Source organism: Carassius carassius, chromosome 35, assembly GCF_963082965.1.
Source record: "Carassius carassius chromosome 35, fCarCar2.1, whole genome shotgun sequence".
In the NCBI taxonomy this organism is placed as follows: Eukaryota; Metazoa; Chordata; class Actinopteri; order Cypriniformes; family Cyprinidae; genus Carassius; species Carassius carassius.
The window spans coordinates 20,667,569-20,684,940 of NC_081789.1; the positions used below are offsets into that span (position 1 = coordinate 20,667,569).

The following is a 17,372-nucleotide window of genomic DNA, read 5'->3' on the forward strand; positions in this document are numbered from 1 at the left end:
AGATGGTTAGGCAGAGGAATATTTCACCCACTATTAATGACTTCATTCAGTTACTGGTGGATTAAATCTTTCAAGCCTCAAAAAGGCTCACAAGCAACATTAAATGACCATTATAATATCCCACGCAAGAGAAAAAGTCATAGATATTGGGAATGACATAAGGATGAGTAAATAATGACAGAATTTCCCTTTTTTTTGTGAACTATTTCTTTAATGATTCAGCTTAAATATGATTAAATACAGTCCGAAAGTCTGGATGTTTGTGTCAAAAGAAGCACAATTTGAATGGTTATTTTTCAAATATTGCATTTGAATTTTAAAGCAGATTAAACAAAGCCATTAAACATCTCTTAACATTCACATAAGATAAAGATAAAGAGGATCAAATAGTATTTTTTTTTTTTTGCTTAAATAAACATACAGAATATATATTCTCTTTTTAATAGATAGATTGATTACATATGTTGATAGATTTGCAGCATCCTCTAGGACTCCGTTTTCTCAGTCCACTATCTTTTTCAGACCTGGAGGAAAGATTATCATGTTTTTTTTAAACAGCACATAAGCATCATATTTACATGCCATATAATTATTAGGGTGGTACCATTCAGACGGTTTTTAATCCAGGTCGCTTTTGGATCTGAGCATAACTTTTCCTTCTCTGTGTAGAATCTGCAGGAGATAAATAAACATGAAGTGTAATGAACACAATATCATATACATATTAACTTCTGTGAAATAGAGAGAGCTTACATTATAGCATCCACACATGGACTCAGAGCATTCTGATGCTTGTATCCCATCAGTTTAATTGTAGCAGGGATTGTTCCTTTTGACACTTCCTTACAGCAGCTCACTCCAACACGAGTGGGACGACGATCTGAAAGAGAGATTGAAATTGAAATCTCCACTGTATTTATATTGCGTACTGTTTATGATTGAAAATGAGATGATTGTGATATTGATAAGGGCTCCATCAAAGAAAACTAAACTGTGCTACAGCTAAATGCAATGGATTCACCATCATTAAAAGGATTGTTCACACAAAATGGAAATTCTGTCACCATTTACTCACCCTCATATCTTTCCAAACCTGTATGCATTTATTTAATTTATAAGATATTGAAGAATTTTGGAAGCTAAGCAGTTTTGGTTCCCTTTGGCTTAATATTTTTGGTCCATACAGTGGAAGTTAATGGGAACCAAAACTGTTACCAAAATTATGTTAAAAAACTTATTTTGTCTTCCACTGAAGAAATGAACTCATTCAGGTTATTGGGAATAACATGAGAAAGAGTAAATATAACCAAATTTGCATTGTTGGATAGATTAGGCCTTCAAACATCAATACTAGTCTGAAAACATTTTGGTGTGAATTAAATGAATCCAAAATGCAAAATCTGAGTATAAATGTAAAAAAAAAAATATAGAAAGACAAATCCAGTATTAAATCCCAAAACTTACAGTTGTGTTGCTGTGCAGTAACACACACAAGAACCAGCATGATCAGAGCTAATTTCAAGCAGAGCTGCATGATGTTGGTATAAAATATTCAGATAACCACAAGAAGAATATGTTTGAAGGCTAGATTCTGTTTTGAAGATGCTGTATCTAGACTCAGTCTTTTTATATGGTATTTTTCAAGACAGGCTATTCACTTCCTTTACATCTCTAACCTGTAAAAGGTTTCCCGCTGACCTCATGTGACAAAAGTCAAATTCATGATCACAGCAGTATTATATCCTGAAGATTTAGGGCTCTTCCTAAGGTTTCTCATTATCAGGAGCGCATGAAAAGACAGTGACACTGACTATGGTATTGAAATTCCATGCGCTGCATGTTTAGTTACTTACAGTTGGCTTGTGCACCAGTGAAACATCCAATGAGGGCGATCAGAACAGCAATGGTGATTAATCTAGAAGTCCAGGCCATGGCTCTTGGCATCCAGATCGAAGGTAATTTGGTGTTGGTCAGTTAGTCGTGTTGATTATGTGTGTGAGTTATTATGTGGAGGTCATTTAAGGGATACAGTACAGTAGCAGTCAGATGGAAGTAATGCGTCACAAACTTACCACCACTCTTTTGAAAGCATTGCATCAAGATATCATTAAAGCATTCACATCCCTCAACCACAATACATTCAGTCTTAATCATCAGCATAATTTATGAGAAACTAATCCCCTCCCCCCCAAAAATGCAAAACAGACCACAATACATGAAATGAGTTTAGGCGTTAAATGAGTTTACCTGAAAACGTAACTTAAGTTGAAGTGTTGAGTTTCTGCTTTGGATGTAATTGGATGTTCTTTACCTTAATACATTATTTTTCTTTTAATCAAAAAAGCTTTTATATTTACATTTTAACTGGGTGTTTCTTCAGCGATGATCGCTTTTGGTTTTCTTAAAAAATTTCAACCACATTCTTATGTTAACATTTCGCATCATGTATTGTGTTTAATATCATTCTTTATCTGGTGCCGTTTGTAAAGCTGCTCATGCTGAAAATAACAGCAACATTTTGTCACATTTAGCTTCAAACAATGTTTAAAAAACTGAATTTTTGATGGTCACTTTTTAGCACATTTACAACAATATTTGTCAACTTAGAGATATTTTAAATAGTTAAATATAAATATTAAATGTTACACCTAAATGCTAAATCTAAATCTAAATGTTAAAATCTAAATCTAAATGTTAAATCTAAATGTTAAATCTAAATGTTAAATCTAAATCTAAATGTTAAATCTAAATGTTAAATCTAAATCTAAATGTTCAATCAAAATTTTAAATCTAAATCTAAATGTAAAGTCTAAATGTTAAATCTAAATCTAAATCTAAATGTTGAATCTAAATGTTTCGGTTGAAACTAAATATTTAGCTAATATGCAAATTCAAAATGCCAAAATAAAAGCTCGATGAGGTCACTGTGTTTATAGCATCGTGTTAAATAAGGAACGAATAAAAATCATCTCATCCGAGGAAATTGACTCTTGGACATGGATTATCTTGATAATGACTACCTAAAATAATAAACACGTTTGGAGAAACTGTATTTAAAGAGTACGCTAGTGTATGTAGATATTAATGTTAGGGAACAATGTGAGTGATGTGTACGTTTAGTAGGAAAACATGTTATCTGATCCACACTCCGGAACAGATAATATAATAAGCCAATAAGCTGGATGCCAACCGCCGATAAACTGGAAAGAAGACGAATATGACGGCTTGCTGTGAGTTACAATGGTGAGAATATATTTTTTTCACGAAATAATTATTTAAATTTAAGAGTACAAGTTATTTTCATACAGTGGTATTGATTTTGGAGTTAATAATCTATTAAATCTAAGGTGTAAAGTCAGCAACATATAAGCAAAAGGTGTCCTCCGGTTTCACAGGCAAGACTAATTGAGCCATGGCCTGATCCTGGCTTAATCTAAACCCTGTTTGTAACTTACATAATATAGCATATTTGTGGTTGTGCTGTAAAAACACGTTTTATAATGAATAACTAACAGGGGAGCTCCATTAAGTACACGACTCAAAAGTGGATTTACATAAACCATATATACATCTTGAAGACTATTACTAAATGTCTATCATCTGACAGGATAGTCTTTGATAAGTATTGCAGGTGAGCACATTTAACAGACATGAAACAGGCATCTGAGTTCACTCATTGTTGTCAACACTGCTTTAGATGAGTGTAAGTCATGTAATCAAACAAATCTACATACAGTAACTAAACACAGGTTATCTATTTTATTTGTCCATTTGCAATATTGATAATTTTAGGAACACTTGTTTTGGATAAAAAGCGAGTTACATCATTTACTAACTCAACATGCAGATGCAGTATATCACAGATAAATCACAGAGGAGATGTTACAGGAACAGATTATGTTTATCTGCTGTAGAGTGACTGATGAAGGAATGCTGCCATCAAAGGATTTGTGTAAGTACACTACAAAAATAAATGAAACATTTTAATTAGTGTAATTTCAAAGAGTTATAACAGCACTTTTCGTATTGTTGATTTCTGTGCATTTGCTGCAGATCTTTTGTGATGGAGCAGGACCTGCAAGGAAAGGGGAGAAAAGGAAATACCTGAAACAAAAGAATAAAGTAATTACTTTTTGTATTGTGTGTGTGTGTGTATTTGTGTAGGTTATGAAAATGTCTGCAGACTGGTGTGTGCACTGAGGATCGAGAAGTCCACTGCAGCATCCGGAAATGGTCCAGAGATATGGAATGAGATGCTCCATCACTCCAGCTCTCACCAGCTCTCATCAGGACCAGATGCTGCTGTGGTCTCTTCCTCATCGGTGGCCCCAGAGCAGCGAGAGCATATAGAGAAAGACCAAAAGACACAGAGTATTTGATTTTGGTAAAGTTTGTTCTGCTGGTTTCTGTTTATACAATGAAGGCTGACTTTCAGAAGCTTCAAAAAGCATCATCAAAAAATGTGATGGAGCTTTTATCTGAAGACAGTGCTCTTATTACAGGGGCCTACAATCCTCTGATCCACCTGGAGAAAAGAGCCGTGCTCACAGACATACTGGTGGTTTTGAACCAGTTCAGTGGTTTAGCCCACTACAAAAATAATAAATTAATGCATGTACTTGTAAACTATGTGTAAATGTTTTAAAGGTAGTGGTGCTCGTGGAGAGCAGGCACACGATTGTTTGGAGCAGACACAGCAGCAGTCAGATTGTCCTGCACGTGTTCTTCTGCTCTCGCTTCAAGGTTGTGTGGTTCAGAGAGCCGACATCATGGTCTTCCTCATCCTGTTGCTCAACGACATCCCCGTTGAGAAGAGTGAGACTGTGAAGCACAGCGCAGCAGCAGAATCAGAACAGCTGTGTTGAGATGATAGTAAGATGTGGGGTTCACCATCTGTAAATACATGATTGTTAGAACAGTAAGTTTGAATGAAGCTTTGTTTCATGTGTTGTTGACTTGTACATGTATGCATTTATTGTGATGCTAACATTTATACATTCTTGTAATCATTTAAACATGTTTCTTGTTGTCAGTAAATAAAATATTAATCTTTTATCTATTCGTGTATTAATTGCTTGACTGAAAACTGATGCATTCACATCAACTGCATTAGTGTATATTCATGTATAGCTATGTCACGACAGAAAATACATTTTGCTTCTTTTACTAAAATGTAATTTTAAGGAAAAAAAATGTATATAATTATTGGTTGGCATTTATCATTATTATTGCATGTAAGTGTTGGGGTGGGCAAAGGATGCAGTTCATTATGGGGTAATCTTCATTTTTGAGTAGCAATACTTACATTTTTAGAGTATAAAATCATCAGTCTTCTCCAAAGGTGAGATCTTCGAGCAGTTAGCTGTTCGACGTGTGCAGACATTGCAGAGTCGCTGAGAGAAACTGTACTGGACTGTTGAGTTAGTGATGCTGTGAAGTGGTAGTGCACCTGTACCTCTTTTTATTATTATTGCCAAACTTATAACATAAAACATCAGGGTAAGACGGTTGTATTTAACAATAACAATCTTAACGCCATAAAACAGTAAATAAAAATGTAACGTGTTCATCATATATGAGATCCTATACAAGAAAAAAAAATCACATAAAATAATTGAAAAAATATTATAGAGATAACGATTTGGGGTTTTCTAATTCTATAAAAAAAAAAGATCACATTAGTGGTGTTAAAAATATAAAAACTACAGGAGCATTGAGCAGCAAAGAGCGCCCTCTCGTGGCTGTAGACGGTCATGTTTTCTCTTGGTTCATGTCAAATTAATTTTGATAAATAAGTCGCAAGACCAGCCAAACTATGAAAAAAGTGCGACTTATAGTCCGGAAAATACGGTAGTCATTATCACGATAATCCATGTCCAAGAGTCAATTTCCTCGGATGAGATGATTTTTATTCGTTCCTTATTTAACACGATGCTATAAACACACACTGACCTCATCGAGCTTTTATTTTGGCACTTCCGGCATTTTGAATTTGCATATTAGCTAAATATTTCGTTTCAACCGAAACATTTAGATTCAACATTTAGATTTAGATTTAACATTTAGATTTAGATTTAGATTTAATATTTATATTTAACATTTATATTTATATTTAGATTTAGATTTAACATTTAGATTTAGATTTAACATTTAGATTTAGATTTAACATTTAGATTTAGATTTAACATTTATATTTAACATTTAGATTTTTATTTAACATTTAGATTTTATATTTAGATTTAGATTTAACATTTAGATTTAACATTTAGATTTAGATTTAACATTTAGATTTAACATTTAGATTTAGATTTAACATTTAACATTTAGGTTTAACATTAAATATTTATATTTAACTATTTAAAATATCTCTAAGTTGACAAATATTGTTGTAAATGTGCTAAAAAGTGACCGTCAAAAAATTCATACCGTTTTTTTTACATTGTTTGAAGCTAAATGTGACAAAGTGTTGCTGCTATTTTCAGCATGAGCAGCTTTACAAACGGCGCCCGATAATTCTTTTACCATCAAATTTCTTAAATTAATAAATTGGAATAAATTGGCCAAAATAAAAATCAACCCATGGTATATAAAAGTGCCTGGAGTTGAAGGAATATGCAATTATTGTGTTTTTAATATATGATGTGGTTTTTGATGATTTTTTGGTATTGTCATTAATTAAATGAACATTTGGAAAAAAGAAAAATCCAAAAGGTCTGCACACAAGTTTATACTGCACCAGCTTACTCATTCTATAAGTACGTAATATTTGATATTGGAGGAAATGTACAAAATCAATAGCACAAATAACAAAATATAGTGCATAGCCAGCAACCAATCACAAAGAAAATATCCTTAAGAGAAAAAAGTCTTGATGTTTAAGGAAGGACCTCTTGAACACATTTGGAAAAATCAACTGCAAGCAAAACCAGTAGATGCTGATCAGAGTTTATTTATAGTTTCAGATTACAGCTGTTCATTTGCTTTATCAAAAAAAAAAAAAAAAATTAAAATCCAGCTCTGTTCTCATTCAAATCAGTCTAAAATTCACTCAGACTTGCGTCAGCCTTCTCGACACATGAGTTAATGACACAAGTCCATTACTAGTACATTGAGTGAAATATATTTCAATGTGAAAAATAAAATATAATATTTAAACCACAATTGTTACAAAACAATTTTACTGTAATTCAGTTTCTGATTAAGAACTGTCAATGTCAAATTGTCCTACATGTATTTGACAACATATAATTTTTTTAAATACTCAAAAAAGTTCCAAAATACTACAGCAAAATCTCTTAAACTTTGTAGTTTTAAAAGGCCTAACTAATTTATTAAATTATTAGCTTAATTTTAGACATTTGTGACTGATGAGCTGTCAGATTCTTGTGTAGCTCCTCCCACATGAGTTTGGTCACTAATAGATGATGTTGGGGGTGCTGTGGAAGTCAGGGTTTGTTTCTTTGAGCTCTGCTGTAAAAAACAAACAAACAAAAAATGGCGTGAATACAAGATCACTATACAGATTGCATCACAATATCTGTCATAAGCCTTTTATGTTGTTACTAATTCTGTTATGTTTCACCATAATTGTTAGGTTTAACTTACAAAAACTGCTTAACTTTCTCCTTCACCCATCGTTGTCTTGGGTCAATGCAGAAATCTCCCTGCTCTGTCTCAAAGCTGTCAAAGAGAATGAAAACATTGAACACACAGAAATGTAACATCAGATGCTGTTGATTTCTAATCATGACATGTTTTCTTTAGAAAGGAACTGATTCTTACATGACGGCCCTCACACATGGAAGACTTTCACGTTGCAGCCTGATATTGAGGATGGGATCGGTCACATTGTCTCTGGAGACTTGAGTGCAGCATGATTTACCCTGTTTTTGATCTTCAGCTACAGTAAGACAAAAGAACTGGGTAAACCTCAATATTCTACATTGTTCCATCAGACAGAATAATGTATGAATAGTTAAAGTTCTTCACCTGTTGTAGTCCAGATCACAGATGCAATGACCACCGCAACAGCCAAACTCCTCATGAGGATCCTGCGTGTCTCCATTGTCACAATCGATCTTCAGTGTTCACTTCTGGAGTCAGAGAGAATATATTCAAGACTCTTACTAGCTTGCCTTAAATAGTCAATAAAGAGGAACTGCAGGGGCTGCATCCTGTCCATTGCGGCCACATTTATTTTTGTAGATGATTTCATTTTTGTTCTTTTGCATCATGGTATCTGGATTTCCATCTAGTTTATTTTGGGAGTGAACTCATTTGTCATAGAAGGTGTAAATGTCATGCTCAATTAAAATATGTAAATATAGATGAGGGAATCTCTGTTTGAAAAAGTATTACATTATATTTAATTTCAAACCTTGCTGTCAGTCATTTAATTGATACGAATTCAGTGTATGCTGGAAAAAAGAGCTTTATTTTTAACATGTCAATAGAACAAATGAGTGTTCCAATAATTTTCTTCTTTCTTTTTTAAATTCAGTAATTTTCATATATTTTATCTTGTAAAGTTGACATGTTTTCAAATGAAGCAAATTAGGAAGGAAGAGCTGACATGCTTCACCTAAGAGGATTGTTGGGGAGTTTTGTTAGCTGGTGGAAAGGCATGGGTCAAGTTTTTCCATTTCACAATATTGTCACACTGAGCTGCTCCATACTGTCAGATTCTTCTGAAATTCAAGACACTGTTTCAGTTTATCATGAAGGCATCCTTTACTGACAGATTGGAACACATTTATGACCGGAAGTGTATTATGTTTAAAAAATGTATATATAAAAACTAAATAATTATATTAAAATGTATAATGAATGGGATATAGACAGAACAAAAATAACCCAAAAAGAAGATTGTTATTATTTACCCATAAAAGTTTTTTTTTTAAGTCTCAGCATTCAATTTTTTTTTCATTCCTCAAAATATCTTATTTTATGTTCCACAGATTAGCAAAACAGACTACAAACATGTAATTGTCCAGCCATGTTCCTTCTTGTTTCACAGGAGTAAAAATATGAGGCAATACAAAAGCCATATTCCCTTAATCATCCATCACAATGAGTAAAACCAGAGAATATAGTTCAGGGCCATATGTAAAAAACCGCTCAGAATAAAAAAAATTACTCTTAAATGTGTCAAAACTCTATTAATGATGTCATTTTACTCCTAGACTTTACATAAGGGTAAAAATGTACCCCATGGACACAGTTATAGGCTGAATCATTAGTTCCTGGAGTTCCTGGACATCTTCAGATACATAGTAACATGGATTATGTCAAATGCCGACAGATAAAAAATCTAAATCTGACTGACTCGGCAAGAGTCTGAATATATGGAAAAAAATCCAAAAGGTCAGCACTCAAGTTTTTATTGTACCTACTTTCTCATTCTACAGTACATAACATATTATTGAGAAAATGTACAAAATCAATAGCACAAATAACAAAAAATGAGGCATAGCCAGCAACCAGCCCAAACAATAAATAAATAAATAAAAGAGGTTAAAAGGTTAAGATAAAATATGTCTTGATGTTTAAAGAAGAACCTCTTGAACACATTTGTAAACATCAGCCACAAGCAAAACCAGTAAATGCTGATCAGATTTATTTATAGTTTCAGATTACAGTTGTATCATCAAATATCAACTTTGTTCTCATTTAAATCAGTCTAAAATTCACTCAGACTTGCGTCAGCCTTCTTGAGACATGAGTTAATGACACAAGTCCATTACTACTGTAATACATTGAGTGAAATATATTTCAATGTGATTAAAATATAATATTTAAACCACAATTGGAAAAAAACAGTTTCACTGTAATTCAGTTTCTGAATAGATTAAGAACTGTCACTCTCAAATTGTCCTACATGTATTTGACAACATATAATATTTTATATACTAAATCTAAATGTGCATAATTTACAAAAAAGTTCCAAAATACTACAGCAAAATCTCTTCAACTTTTAGTTTTAAAAGGCCCAACTACTTTATTATATTATTAGCTTATTTTTAGACATTTGTGACATCATGTTTCACAATACTTGTTAGGTTAAACTTACAAAACGTACATTTTTATCATATATAAATAATTTTAAATAATTTTGAAACTTGTAACTTCTTAGTGATGTGTTCTCATTACTTTGAGATTGTGATGATGATGATTCATAATGAGCTGTCAGTTGCTTGTGTAGATCCTCCACACGAGCTCAGACTCTAATAGATGATGTTGGTGGCCAGGTGTTTTTGCTGTAAAAACAACAAACAAAACAATACTGCATGAATTCAAGAATACTACACTAAAACACTAGGTGCTTTTTATGTTGCTATATTTCAACATACTAGTTAGGTTTAACTTACACAAACTGTTGAACTTTCTTCTGCACCCATCGTTGTTTAGGATTATCTTTGCAGGACCTTTGTTCTTTAGTCTCAATGTTGTCAAAGAGAATGAAAACACTGAACACAGAAATATAATATCAGATGCTGTTGAACTAGTGACGTTTTCTTTAGAAATTAACTGTGACTCTTACATGACGGCCTTCACACATGTAAGAATTTTGAAAAGAGGGTCACACTAGAGCTGTAATCGGCCTTAAAAGTTAGGCCCGACAGAACCCGAGCCTGACAGATTTCGGCCCGAGCCTGACAAGCACATTTTGATTGACTTTTTAAAAAGCCCGAACCCATTTACAGCCCGACATTATTCAAATGAACATGCACACAGCTCTTTTGCTCTTTGTCAAGAATTAGTCATTTATACATGTTTTAACAATTTATTCATGACTTAAGTAGGCTATAGGCCACTTGGAAGTTGAAATAAAGAAATGAAATAAGTCCTCTGTAACATCGTAACATCTCAGCACTCTAAAGAGGCCTAGGCTCATTTAGCCTATAAATAGCACCAATAAAAACGAGTCTTTCTTAACAAATTAAATTAAGATAAATTCTAAATTAAGATGGGTATTTGGCAATAACAAAATTATTCTATTTCGCCACTAGCAGCTGAAATTTAATAAAATAATAATGCCAACATTAGTCTATATACTCTTTCTACATTATGCATTTAAGACTCAATTAATGTTTAGTTATCATTAGAAAAACCTTTGCTCACAGAGATTAGGCTAGGCCTACATGTGTTTGTGGAGGAAAATTATTGAATCCACTGTAGATGGCTTCAGCACGTTCCTGCGCTCACTGATAGTGTGTCCAGCAATATAACCCACTGGCTCATTATTCTCATGGTCAAAACTTTTCCACACCTCAGACTTTTTTTTAGTTGCTGGTGCAACCAAAGCGAAATCGCTAGAGGCAAGCCTCCGTTTCACATATCTGAACCAAAGACTAGTGCAAGAGAAAGGGGACAGGTGGGAGAACACTTGCCAATATATGTGATCAAAATGGAACAATGTGCATTCTACCATTACCAGAGCAGTCAGTCAATGATGTCTGTTTTCCTTGGCCCTTACTCCACTTTCTTTAACCCCACTGAGGAGTTTTTCTGAGTCTAGAGATTGAAGGTTTTTGAACATCGTCCACAGGACCAAATGTCCCTTAAGGATACAATGGATGCTGCATGGCAAGACATCTGACATACAGAACAATACCAGAAGTGGATACGGCATACCAAAAGATACTTCCCAAGATGCCTTGCCAGTGAAGATATCAGGTGTGATGTGGATGAGAATATGTGGCCAAACGCAGAAGATTGGGCAGATAAGATCACATTTTCTCTATTTCTCTAATGTCCTGTTGCAAATAAAGCCTTTACTGCAGCAATTCTGTCTCTGTCTTTGTTCCCCACATAAACTGTTCATTCTATAAAGCTACTTTGATATGGGTGATTCAAATTTTGCAATGAATTTCTGCAGCAAAATAAACAAAATACATGCATTTACTAAACCCAAAAAGAATAAGAAACTAGTGTAAAACACAATCTATGATAAAGCAGTATACTGTCTATTATATAAATCACTCCACCGGCCTCGCTCCGTTCCCACGCCCCACTCGTCACAGTTTGCAATGTGTGATTTTGAGCATGGAATTAACGGTTTTGTCAGCTGTGTTGTAGGTCTGTTGGTGCTTTAAGAGTTTAGAAAAATTATTAGAAGTATTGAAAAAATTGTCCTAGCAATCATAAAAAACTGTAAAGGAATCAGTGATGAGCGGGTTGACCCAAAATGAGCGGGTGCCTGCGGTCACCCGCAGTTACCCACGGTTACAAGTTATCCAAAAATATTTTTCATGATATTTGGGTCGCAGTCGGTCGGGTCGTTTGAAATAAAGATGCCAATTAAACCTTTTTAATTTATATAGTACTAGACTTTTTTTATTTTAGTACTTTGAAATACATAGGCCTACACTTTATTGGCTGAATAACTGGCGCCAAGATGACGCACGAGCTCAGTCTGCAGGTAGAGATGGAGGTGGCAAGAGGAAAGGTGAAGACTGGGGAGCAACGACGTTGTTTTTGGTAAAACATGAATTTGACGACTTTATTAAGTTTTGTTTTATAGAAAACTCTTTTTAAAAGATTTTCATTTTATATCAATTGTATCTTAATTTTGATCAATGTTTTATCAATCAATTGCCCGTATTAAATAAATAAGAAGCAAATATATAGCTATAGCAGACAATGTAATAAGGCTCCGGCACAATCACTTGCATTGCATGTGTACTGGAGGGCACCAAAACTCCGCTTGTACCTCACAGATTTGAGAAATATAGGCTATATATTACAGAAATCTTGAAATGTCTACTTTTAAACAAAAATATTCAAACCAAAATAAATAGGCTATATTCTCTGATTATGTAATCCATATGAAATGTGCATTTCTCTCTGGTGTTCATGGAGAGTCCACATCGTCAACTTCATCTTTGCAGCAACACAGAAAACTCCAGTTTATTACTAAACAATGTCTAAATGTCTAAACTAAATGTCTCCTTGGAGTCCTTGCTAATTTAGACACATTCATAATCATTAGGCCTACTTTAACCGGTTCTTTGTGGCAATCTTTATGCGTGCGGTCATAACGCTTATTATCCTGTAGGCTATAGCATATTTAAGTAATTTCATTAATATAAAAGGGCGTTTTGTCTACTAATCGACTAGAAAAGAAAAATTAGTCGGAGGCAGCCCTTATTCCACATTTTTTCGAACCAGCAGGCCATTCTGGGTTGAGCGAGCGTCCCCACAGAATGAGTGAGCGGAGCGGTATATTCAGAAATGCGATCTCCGCTCACGAGCTCTGATCGGAACAAACCGAACCTCACTGTCTGCTGAACTTGCAGAAACAACAAAATAGACATAGCCAGACTAGACTATTTAAGTACAAATTATGAGCTTATTGACGATTTTTTATAATTCTTGACAAAATTAGAATATTATTATTTATTTATTTTTTTTGGGGTGGGCCTTTTGGAAAGCCATGATGCCATGCCTGCTCCACAGGCTGGATTAATGGATATTATAGGCCAGGGAGGTTCCTACGTCTATGACCCAATGTCGCTACGATGAGCATTTACTACTTATAAAAAATGCGGGTCAGGAAGCGGGTCAGGTACAATATTTTCTTTTTCTTTTTTCGCGGCCCGAGTTGCGGGCGGGTTAGTTGAAAACGTCGGTCGGGTGCGGGTTGTTTATACACTGACCCACGCATCACTGAAAGGAATATTTCACTGTTAATTTACTCACCCTCAGACCATCCAAGATAGGAGACTTTTCTGAGTAGAACAGTAAAGATTTTTAGTTGAAATCATATTCCTTAGTGATTCAAAAAATGGAAGTTGGCAGCTCAACGTTTTAAGAATAATAAAAAGCATATCAAGGAAAAATAGAGCAAAATCAGATGTGTTTAGTGTTCCTAAAAAGCATGTATCATATTTTTGTCCTATCCATTCCTCTGGTCATCATTATGTTCATCACTGCAATTTTGACACTGATCCCATATTTGTATGTGGATGCCACTTCTGAAACTTTGCAGCATGTAAGTCACGGCTGGTTCTCTTAGCAGCATAAAAAAATAAATATTTATTTAAATTTGAAATAGTGCCAACACTGGGTGTGCCGAAACATTTTTTCACAGTTGCATTCAGTAATTTGCAAATTCAGGGTCATTCAGGGAACCCACTGAGTAACATATTCTCAAAGACTAAAAAAAAAAAAAAAAAAGACCTCACACAAAAACGTTTTTTCTTCTTCTTTATAAATAGTACCAGGTGATTAGCATCTGATAACACCGCTTTATTACGGTGCTGCCAGTGTAGGATAATGTTTTTAAGGTAATTTTGAGAAACAGTGTCATGTTAGTAAATCTTTTAGAAATACTTTTAGCTGTTTTTGAATGTCTTGTTTGGGGGTGTGCTGTTATTTTGTTCATGTTTGTTTCTGTTTAAGATTTCCATAAAATGTATAATTTGTTTAGTTGTAGTCAACTAATCAGGGGTGACACTTTATTTGACTGATAATGCATTATGACCTACTCTGTGCATTAGGTGCTGTTCTCCACTAGATGGAGAACATGCCATTACTGTAACACAAGATAGTTAGGCAGAGGAATATTTCACCCACTATTAATGACTTACATTTACATTACATTTACATTTATTCATTTAGCAGATGCTTTTATCCAAAGCGACTTACAGATGAGGACAGTGGAAGCAATCAAAAACAACAAAAAGAGCAATGATATATAAGTGCTATAACAAGTCTCAGTTAGGTTAACACAGTACACCTAGCATGGGATTTTAAATAATATAATATAAAGAAAACAGATAGAATAAAAAAAGAATAGAGCAAGCTAGTGTTAGAGGTCTTTAAACATACACACACACATATACAATTGCATAATTAATTAAAAAAGAAAATAGAATATAAAAAGATTAGAAAGGTAGTTAGATTTTTTTTAAAGAATAGAATTACAATAGTGAGTGTTAAAATTAGAGGGTCAAATAAAGATGGAAGAGATGTGTTTTAAGCCGATTCTTGAAGATGGCTAAGGACTCAGCTGCTCGGATTGAGTTGGGGAGGTCATTCCACCAGGAGGGAACATTTAATTTAAAAGTCCGTAAAAGTGACTTTGTGCTTCTTTGGAATGGCCCAATCAAGCGACGTTCACTTGCAGAATGCAAGCTTCTAGAGGGCACATTCTTAAGCAACAAATTTAGGTAAATGGGTGCAGAGCCAGTGGTAGTTTTGTAGGCAAACATCAATGCCTTGAATTTTATACGAGCAGCTATTGGAAGGCAGTGCAAATTGATAAACAGAGGTGTGACATGTATTATTTTTGGCACATTAAAAATTAATCTTGCTGCCGCGTTCTGAATTAACTGTAAAGGTTTGTTAGAATTGGCTGGAAGACCTGCCAAGAGGGCATTGCAATAGTCCAGCCTGGATAGAACAAGAGCTTGAACAAGGAGTTGTGCAGCATGTTCCGAAAGAAAGGGCTTGATCTTCTTGATGTTGAAGAAAGCAAATCTGCAGGATCGGACAGTTTTAGCAATGTGGTCTGAGAAAGTCAGCTGATCATCAATCATAACTCCAAGGCTTCTAGCTGTTTTTGAAGGAGTTATGGTTGATGTGCCTAACTTGATGGTGAAATTGTGATGAAATGATGGGTTTGCTGGAATCACAAGCAGTTCTGTCTTGGCAAGGTTGAGTTGAAGGTGATGGTCCATCATCCAGGAAGAAATGTCTGATAGACAAGCTGAGATGCGAATAGCTACCGTCGGATCATCAGGATGGAATGAGAGGTAGAGTTGAGTGTTATCAGCATAGCAGTGGTATGAAAAGCCATGTTTCTGAATGACAGAACCTAATGATGCCATGTAGACAGAGAAGAGAAGTGGTCCAAGAACTGAGCCCTGAGGCACCCCAGTAGTTAGATGTTGTGACTTTGACACCTTACCTCTCCAAGATACTTTGAAGGACCTATCTGATAGGTAAGACTCAAACCAATGAAGTGTGGTTCCTGAGATGCCTTTTGCCAGTAGGGTTGATAGGAGGATCTGGTGGTTAACCGTGTCAAAAGCAGCAGACAGATCAAGCAGGATAAGTACTGAAGATTTGGATTCTGCTCTTGCCAGTCTTAGAGCTTCAACAACTGAGAGCAAGGCGGTCTCAGTTGAATGTCCACTTCTGAAGCCAGATTGGTTGCTGTCAAGGAGGTTGTTGTGTGTGAGAAATGTAGAGACTTGATTGAACACAGCTTGTTCAAGTGTTTTTGCAATGAAAGGAAGAAGGGAAACTGGTCTGTAGTTCTCTAAAAGAGATGGATTGAGGTTGGGTTTTGTTATATGTGTCTGTCTAAATGATGAGGGAAAAACACCAGTGTGGAGGGATGTGTTGATGCTGTGAGTGCAGGTACAACTGCAGGAGAAATGGCTTGAAGGAGATGAGATTGAATAGGATCAAGCGGGCAAGTTGTAGGGTGATTAGAAAGGATGAGTTTTGAGACTTCTGCCTCAGAGATTGAAGAGAAGGATGTAAATTGTTTTTTTTTATTTTTTTTATTTATCAGACAGACATACAGATCAAAATAGTGCAGTAACAAGCAATCTAGTAATTCCAGAATTGAAATAAAAGTGTATAAATGTATAGGTGTGTGTTGGTGTAAGTGTGGGTTGGTGTGTGTAAGTGTGGGTTGGTGTGTGAAGAATGAGAGGAGAGAAGGATGTAAATGAGTGTAAGTTTGCTGGTGATATGAGCTCGACTGATTGTGGTGTGGAAAATTGTGCACTAATGTGTTTAATTTTATTAATGAAAAACGTTGCAAAGTCGTCAGCTATTAGAGATGAAGCAGGAGGGAGAGGAGGAGGACAAAGAAGTGAGGAAAATGTTTTAAAAAGCATGCGAGAGTTAGACGAATTGTTAATTTTGTTACGGTAGTATGTCATTTTAGCAGTGGAGACATTAGCAGAGAAAGAAGATAGGAGTGACTGATACATATTAAGGTCAGTAGTATTTCTGGATTTGCGCCACACCCTTTCAGCAGCTCTAAGCTTAGAACGGTGTTCGCGTAGAACATCAGATAACCAAGGGGCAGAAGGGGTGTTACTGGCTGGCCTGGAAGATAAGGGGCAAACAGTGTCTAAACAAGATGTAAGAGTGGAGCAGAAAGTATCAGTAGCACTGTTAGCATCCAAAGATGAATGACTTCATTCAGTTACAGGTGGATTAAATCTTTCAAGCCTCAAAAAGGCTCACAAGCAACATTAAATGACCATTATAATATCCCACACAAGAGAAAAAGTCATACATATTGGGAATGACATGAGGATGAGTAAATAATGACATAATTTCCCTTTTTTGTGTGAACTATTTCATTAATGATTCAGCTTAAATATGATTAAATACAGTCCGAAAGT

General features: G+C 34.9%; 1 protein-coding gene across 2 annotated transcripts; it reads right to left on the minus strand.

The window, feature by feature from the left end:
• Nucleotides 1-209: 209 nt before the first annotated feature.
• Nucleotides 210-2,077, minus strand: LOC132116208 (C-C motif chemokine 20-like). Of its 2 annotated transcripts, none has more exons than XM_059524907.1 (4): nt 1,854-2,077; nt 754-880; nt 605-672; nt 210-524 (listed from the first exon to the last, which is right to left on the minus strand). In XM_059524907.1, the coding sequence occupies exons 1-4, from the start codon at nt 1,942-1,944 to the stop codon at nt 502-504; spliced, it is 309 nt and encodes a 102-aa protein (XP_059380890.1). In that variant the 5' UTR covers nt 1,945-2,077; the 3' UTR covers nt 210-501. The 2 variants fall into 2 exon arrangements, with proteins under 2 accessions (XP_059380890.1, XP_059380891.1); XM_059524908.1 differs by lacking the exon at nt 1,854-2,077 and adding an exon at nt 1,465-1,590.
• Between the last annotated feature and the right edge of the window lie 15,295 nt (nt 2,078-17,372).

Excerpts from the sequence above, each read along its gene's own strand:
- LOC132116208 (XM_059524907.1), bottom strand. The coding sequence starts at position 1,944 with ATGCCAAGAGCCATGGCCTGGACTTCTAGATTAATCACCATTGCTGTT. Across the intron at positions 673-753 it reads CCATGTGTGGATGCTATAAT|ATTCTACACAGAGAAGGAAA; the intron begins GTAAGCTCTCTC and ends TATCTCCTGCAG. Across the intron at positions 525-604 it reads GATTAAAAACCGTCTGAATG|GTCTGAAAAAGATAGTGGAC; the intron begins GTACCACCCTAA and ends TCTTTCCTCCAG.